The sequence below is a fragment of the Battus philenor genome, unplaced genomic scaffold (genome assembly GCF_028537555.1).
Source record: "Battus philenor isolate CCGP_79_NKW_IND1 unplaced genomic scaffold, ilBatPhil1.0.hap1 SCAF_15, whole genome shotgun sequence".
Lineage (NCBI taxonomy): Eukaryota > Metazoa > Arthropoda > Insecta > Lepidoptera > Papilionidae > Battus > Battus philenor.
Window position 1 is genome coordinate 12,526,557 of NW_027181677.1, and position 8,264 is coordinate 12,534,820.

At 32.6% G+C, this 8,264-nt stretch overlaps 1 protein-coding gene and 1 non-coding gene across 2 annotated transcripts; one reads left to right on the plus strand and one right to left on the minus strand.

Moving 5' to 3' along the window:
• Window positions 1–407: 407 nt before the first annotated feature.
• TRNAD-GUC (transfer RNA aspartic acid (anticodon GUC)) lies at window positions 408–479 on the minus strand. Its single transcript has one exon. It is a non-coding gene; the product is annotated as a tRNA-Asp (tRNA).
• A 193-nt stretch (window positions 480–672) lies between these two features.
• Mettl14 (methyltransferase like 14) lies at window positions 673–7,304 on the plus strand. The gene is made up of 6 exons (XM_068761636.1): window positions 673–846; window positions 1,277–1,441; window positions 2,592–2,792; window positions 4,254–4,410; window positions 4,960–5,269; window positions 6,092–7,304. Exons 1-6 carry the CDS (start codon window positions 781–783, stop codon window positions 6,333–6,335), a joined length of 1,143 nt encoding a protein of 380 aa, XP_068617737.1. The 5' UTR covers window positions 673–780; the 3' UTR covers window positions 6,336–7,304.
• Window positions 7,305–8,264: the final 960 nt, after the last annotated feature.

The window sequence follows — 8,264 nt, forward strand, 5'->3', positions numbered from 1 at the left end:
AAATGTAATAAATAATATCTGCATTTTACGAAGGACCTGCACACGCTGTCACGATCGGTGCGCAAGTGACATAGTCGAGTTGCGCATACAGTATAAATATCTATGAAATTTTTTTTAATTCAATCAGGGGAAAATGAAATCATCTGGTCTGAAAGGGGACATGGGCTTTCTGGTTAAGATAATACTATTTGAGTAACTCTTAGAGCTTCTTAAACTAATGATCGTTATTCAAAAGTGCAAAATATTATATTACATGTTAATAGTTCTAAGATTTTTCATACAAACATTAGTTTTATTTTTATGTATAGTCATAATAGATAGTGTATAAACTTCATGAATTTGTTATTTTAAATACATGTTATCTAAATATGCTAATAAATGTTTTAAATTTGAAGAAAACAAAAAATCTCCCCGGCGGGGAATCGAACCCCGGTCTCCCGCGTGACAGGCGGGGATACTTACCACTATACTACCGAGGATTGTAAATCTATTTAGAAAATACAATATAGTAAGTTTACAAAATTAAATAACAAAAATTTAACCATAATAAAGTAAATATAAAATCTTCCATAAATATTAACTTTTTATTATCCTAATTTTTGATATTTCATATACAACCACAACCGGTTTTTCAAAACAAATTACACCTGTCAAATGCAGATACTAGTATCATTCACTCAGTCGTTATCGGCTAGAATTGTAGTTATTAAACTAAATTTCTATTTATGTATGCTAAACTAAACATTAAAGTTTAACATTAGAACATCAATCTTATACATAATGAGTGAAAAACTAAAAGAACTTCGTGAAAGATCACAAAAACGGAAAAAATTGCTTGCGCAAGCGGTAAGTTTACATATATAACCTAACTTTTATATTTATCTAAACCCGTAAACAATTATACAATATAATAAATATAACGTATATTTTGAAGGAAAATATAAAATAGCCGTTATTTGTTGTCGCTATGAATGATTTACGTACATCAAATACATAAAGATCGAAATAAATTGTGTTTGTGTTCTTTACAGTTAATTACTAAATAGTCCCCTTTGTTACTCTAGTCATTTTCTATTAATGTTTTCTATAGATGTCTCACTTATACTATCTTGTTAATTGTAAAATAAGTAATTATTCTTTGTTCATATACCATCCACTTTTAAAATATTTAGTATATTGTATTATAAAAGACCCATAGAGGCAGATAGATTCTTGTGTGTCTTCAGGTATTATTTTAATCATAAGCTAAATACAAAACTTTCTCGATTTATTGTAGTTGGGTGTTTCAAGTGTCAGTGAGTTAAGGCACGCATTAGGAGCATCTCTAGATGTGCTGCCGAAAAAACAGGCTGTGAATGATTACTCTGCAGATGGCAGCGACAAACCAGTTCCAAAAGAAGCTGACAGTCTTGTATACACTGACTCTTCAACATTCTTGAAGGTTTGTATTTAAATAGCAACATACTATATTAACTTACAGACCATGGTAGGTATAGAAAAACTTTGGACCATAGACCATGCTAGATTTTTCATAATTTTCATTAAGTTTAAAGACAATGATTATGTTATAATTCACTTAAGGTGGGTCATCAGTTGTGTAAGGAACTGAACTGACCAGAGGATCTGATAACTTGTGACTGTGCTGCGACTCATGACTATATACAAATACAATTTGATTATAGCTGGATTGCCAATTGCAGAAGGGAATTTAGAAATAATATACTTATATATAATATGAAACTAAATAGTTACCTGTTATTTCTATTTAAAATAATTGAAATTGAACTGAAAGAATTCATTTTGAAATAATGTTAATAGAGAACTATGTTAATCTAACACAGTGTTTCCCAACATGGGGCCCTTGTCCCACAGAGAGATAATGTGTTTGTTAAGCAAGGCAATTCGAAAATGGCCTTTGTATGAGTTTTATGACCTTTATTTGGTTTTGGGACAGGGTCATTATTTTTCTTTTATTAAGAGTTTTCACATATTTTTTTTATTTTACACTCTTCTGTCATTTATCTTTAGATCTATCTTTTCACTTCTTTCATTCTTTTCCAAACTAAATTCCATTCACTCATTGAACATCACAGAATTATCACATTATTTAATGTATATCTGTTGCTGTATACTTTTTTACGTTTGTATCCTTCTTTAATAATTAGCATATTATGCTAATTATTGCTATTCATTACAGATCACCATTTTTGTTTTATGTTTTATTTTCTTAATATCTAATTCTAATTCTTCCACCTGCTCACTTGGTGGCTTACCCAACCTGTATTTGTTTTATTCATTTTTACATCTTCCTCTCTCATCCTGCAGCAATTGAAGAATGCCGGCCTGTTATTATTATATCCCATTAGTGATGTTGTCCTTGCATATTTTTTTTTTGGGTTTAACCGTTTCATTTTAAAAAAAATTACATATGTTACATAGTGGGGTATAAGAAGTTAAAGCTGGCACATGGTACAAAAAAGGTTGGGAAACAATGATCTAATGCCTTATTATCATAGATGTTTTCTGTTCTTTGTTCATAGTACACGAAGGGTAAATGGATATATAGATTAAATGTAATCAATCTATTCCAGGGTACGCAGTCATCGAATCCGCACAATGACTACTGTCAGCACTTTGTAGACACAGGGCAGAGGCCTCAGAACTTCATCAGAGATGTAGGTCTGGCTGACCGTTTCGAAGAATATCCCAAGCTGCGGGAGCTAATAAAGTTGAAAGACGACTTGATAGCCCGCACAGCCACTCCTCCTATGTACTTACGATGTGATTTAAAGGTAAGAATTAGCTATAATCTACTAGGCTGAAGAAACTTTAGGTGAGAACATAATTAGGAAGGGATTGCAAAAGTATAGTTGTTACTTTCATATCTCTAAAAGAATTTGTTTTCTTCGCACTCTGTTAATGTAACTGATTTCAAATACAGGATTATGGTTTATTATTTTATATTTATTAAATCCTTAAAAATTCATTTTCTATTGCCAAAAGAAGCGTTCACTTCATTTGATAGCATGATGTGAGAACCTGTCAACTGCCTATGGACATATCTGTCCGAACTCCCTGGGTGCATACAGGTCAGATCTGCTCAAAATAATGTAGGCTACATTACATTGAATCACGTTAAAATGCAGTTTTAAATTGGTTGCTCTGGAGTTACTACAGACCACACTAACATAAACAATTACATTTCACGCATCATTAAAAAAAAAAAACATTCTTGAAACTGACAGGTGCTATGTTACGGCATATGAAATGCTAAGGAAATGCCTGTTGAAGACTGTAAATTGGTTAAATATTGACAGACTGGTGGAGAGATCTTTGAATCTTGATTAGTTAAAGATTTAAAAACTTTAAATATTGCCTTGATTGAACAGCCTAAAAAGCTTCAAAGATTTCAGACTTATTTCCAATCTGTATAAAGTGATCACTCTTCAATTTGTTACATAAATTTATTTTTTCTGTTGTAATATGGCAAGGAAAATAATTCTAGCAGCACCATGTCTGTTTACTTCACTTTTTTCAGTTAAAAATTTTAAAACACTTTTCTTACAATATTAACTTTATATGTGTTAATTGACAGCGAATGACCTATATATTCCCCGCTTTAAATCCTTTACATTTACAACAAATCATGCTGTATATATGTTGAAGAAATAGGTCCCATTATTATTTTTTTAAAAGGTCATTGTGAGTTTTGACAACAACATTAAAATTATTTTGGTGATGACATCTTCATCCAATATCTTATATTTGAATAACATTATAAGAATTTCTTAAGAAATATGTTAGCATGATGGTGACCATTATCTGTTTCACTTGTTATGATATTAATTTAGGCTAACAACATTCATAAGTATTTGTCTGCTCAACAAAAAAATGTAATAATAAGGTGTTAACAAAATGAGTATGTATATAATTTTTATAAATGCAATTTAAAAATATAAAAGCCACAGTAGCCATAAAGACTGTGTCATAGTTTTATGTAAAACTAAAAACATACCTAGACAATTAAGATATGTTATTGATAATACAGGTTGAAAATAAATTGCTATAACCACTGCATAAAAAATATTTTTGATCTCTTCACAGATTAGAGTGTTTGCAATCCGTAGCTCTAAGATATGCCATCATAGGGAAACGACTCATGGCATACATATGTGACAACTATAATAATAATTTGATTAAAATTTAACAGTATAGAGAAAAGAAATATTATTTAAACATTAAGGTACTTTCAGACATTTGATCTGAAACAAATGGGAAGCAAGTTCGACGTGGTGCTGGTGGAGCCGCCTTTGGGCTCCGGCTGGCGCTGGCAGGACGTGCTGGCCCTGGATCTGCAGCAGATAGCGCAGCCGCGCTGCTTTATCTTCCTCTGGTGTGGCAGCTCGGAAGGTAACAAATTTTGGAGGATATATCTCTTTTGTTACCTTACATTTATAGTACATAAAGAAAAATTAGAAATCTTTTACTTTTTTATTCCCATAATATATCTTAGCTATAATTAATGTATATAAAGTTCTTGTCATGTTTTTTTTATTATTCAGAGATGACTTTATTGTTTTTTTTCTATTTTATTTACGTCTAGACAGAAGCTAGCATAATTATGACAAGGGCTGTGTTTAACCACAATGGATAAATATTTAATTTTATACAATACAAAAGAAATATAAACTTATATTATGCTATCTGTTCCCGCAACTTCTCCATATGGAATTTAACAAAAAAATATAAGTTCATTTAGTATTTTTGTTATTTGAAATTTTTTTCTAAAGTAAAAGCAGTCTAAGTTACTTCTTATCATATCAGCTACCTTTCATTATATGTTCCGTCGAAATCAGAAACAAAGAGACAGAGGTCTAGCGATGGACATGCTATGGATAAAATGATAATGACAAATTAAAATTAATATGAATTAATTAATGTTATTAACTTAAATTACAGGCTTAGACATGGGCAGGGAGTGTTTGAAAAAGTGGGGATTCCGCAGATGCGAAGACATCTGTTGGATAAAGACTAACATTAAAAACCCTGGACATTCAAAGAACTTAGAGCACAACGCCGTATTTCAGAGAACAAAAGAGCATTGCCTGATGGGGATAAAGGGAACTGTTCGAAGGTCTGTAGACGGAGACTTCATACATGCCAATGTGGACATAGATCTGATAATATCGGAGGACCCTGAGTTTGGAAGCACGGAGAAACCCATTGAAATCTTTCACATCATGGAGCACTTCTGTTTAGGACGAAGAAGGTGATTATTTATTCTATTTATATAATAATTATTATAATATTAAAAATAGCATCATTTCAACTTAAGGTTGTTCACTGCAAGGCATGACAAGGACCTTCCACCCTTAGCAAGTTTTAATTTATAATAATATCCCCTATAAAAAGCCTCTTTAACGAAAAAAGTTAAATGTAAATTGTTTGTTCACAACGTGTTATAGGAGGTTGTGTGAGCGAATTACAGGAGAATTTTTGTACAATGCGTTTTGATATAACGCAATACTAACCCACCGCGTTGTAGAAGGCTTCCTATATAATACGAAATATTGCGGAAAAAATTACTTGGCCTCTTTTTTTTTAATAATTTACTCATCATCTAATCTAAATTACACCTGATTACTATCATTCAACTTACATTACTGCAAAGGGGGAAAATCTGAAAGTTTGTGGGGGCAGGGTTACATTTCTTTAAGCTAAGACTTATTTTAAGGTGAAGATGCTGGGGGGTAACTTGGTTTATGCCATTCCATGCCAATTTCACTGAATCGAGAAGCCACAGCTCTTAGATCGCTCAGACGAATGGTTTATGGAGTGACCAGGCCCAGAGTCCCCTCAATGGAACTTTAGCTAGAGTCGACATCCTTCGATAATATCAGTTTTACTCTAGGGCACCTGACACATTATTATTTCTTCAGAAATCGACGCTTCAAAGTTTCAGCAACGCCTCGATAGTGATCTTGGGTTGGCAATCCTGAGATATACAAAACGACCCTTCATATTGTTGGAATCTATCAGAGAAGCCATTGGTAACTGATGATGTAATTAATTTAATTTTTAACATTCTCAGGGTGCATCTCTTTGGACGTGACTCAACAATCCGACCGGGCTGGGTGACCATTGGTCACGAACTAACCAACTCTAACTTCAATGCGGAACTGTATGCAGCCAACTTTGCGGATGGACGCGAGAGTACAGGATGCACCGAGAGAATTGAAGCACTGCGCCCTAAAAGCCCACCCGCAGCTGGGAAACCTCGGCCACGAACCCGCAACGCGTTCAGAGCTCGACCACGCGGTCGACCCAATGTTTAATAGTGTTAAACAAAAATAATCTGTGTACACAATAGGGAGTTAAACATGTAAATGAAGTGTGTGCATGATAAAGTGTACTTTATATTGGTGAACGGCATTTAAATGGTTATTTGACATGAAGGTCCAGAGTGTGGACAGAGTCTATAATTACAATGAAGTTTCGGAAAACAGACCCACAAGAGCATAGTACGACATCTGCCTACAACCTTGCAAAGGTAATTAGAAAATGTCGGATTCAAGCCACATCCTGTGTTGTTGAAAATCTATGGAAGAGACTTATGTCCAGCTGTGGACATAACAGACAATCTAGAAAAGGTTATTGGATTCAAGCTACTTCCATCCCATACTATAGGAAATCTGTGGTAGAGACTGATATCCAGCAGTGGACAAAATGGACAATCAATTTTGTGAGTTATTGGAAAATGCTGGATTCAAGCAACATCCTATGCTATTGGAAATCTATGGAAGAGATTTACGACCAGCTGTGGGCATGTTATAGCTGAAATGATGATGATTGGGTAAAACAAATCTGCAAGTGCAAATGTTGCATTCAGCCAACATCCTTTTTGCATTCAACAAACATTCAGGAGACCTATCATCATTTCACTGTTCAGCAGATAATTCCAAAACATTTAAAGCTGACTATATATGGTAACCGAGCTAAAAAAAATCAAAGTTTAAATATCATTGATTTATTATAAACAATTTGTTTCAATATGGATATGTAAATGTACATATAAATATATGTGAGGTATTCAAGCAAGAGCAACATATATCTGGACAGATTCGACATTCATTATATCATAGCAGTATTAAACTTATATCTTCATATTTACCTCATTGTGAGGTAACTACTATATATTGATATACACTGTTATTGGTATTCATTTTTTTAAGAATATTGAACAAAATATTTAATTTTGTTAAAAAAAAACTATGATAATTTTTAATTAAGACAAATAAAATGCATGGTACTCTTAAATTGTTTTTATGGACTATCCGCACTTTTAACAAAAGATATAATTCCAAGTAATATTTATTACAAAATATTTTTAAATTAGTTTTCTTTCTCTAATCATGCTATAACAAAATAATTTTTTTTTTTAAAATAGAAGTATTTCATGAGACCTTGCTTTTGGTCCTCCTCATGCATTTGTATATGAAGATCCAAAGTTCACTAGAGTGCAGTGCTGGCCCAACTAGAAATTACTTAGTGCCCAAAGCAGTCCACATGGATCCAGTGTCCAATGCATACTCAAGGAAGGTCTACGATGGTGTGACAAAAAATTCAGGGCTCACAATTGAAAAGCGCTTGTCCACATAAATTTATCTACTTTTGTTAGTGAAGAACTGAATTATAATGAAATGAGGGACATTTAATTACTTTTGTGTGGAATGGAATGTCAAAAAAGTTAAATTAAACTAAGTGCAATTAATTAATTAACAAATAAATCCTCATCTTTAATTATAAGTGACTGAAACTTGGATGTTACTCAAATTTCCATTGATCTTATGTTTACATTTTTAATTGAATTTTGAAAATATGATAGAAATGTATATCCACCAGAACCAGAAAAATTTTGAGTGGTCTATGAGAAAAAAAGCCTCCGGTTCCTGCCTGTGATGTAGAGGATAGATAAAGCTGGAAGGCTCTCTTTTGGCCTTCAAGATACCAGGTTCATTAACACTAACAGGTTAAAAAAAACATTTAAACTAAACCATAATATTAAATCTTTATTGATAAAATATTTACAACCGCTACGCGTTCCCAATTTACTTCAAAATCTCACACACATTTACATAAGCAACTAATAATTTATACTTCCAATACTACCCGCATTATATATACCGTCTTATCAGTTAAAAATTGTCAACTAGTGTTAAGACAATATTTGATTTCAAAAATGGTTTTGATTCGATTTTAAACAA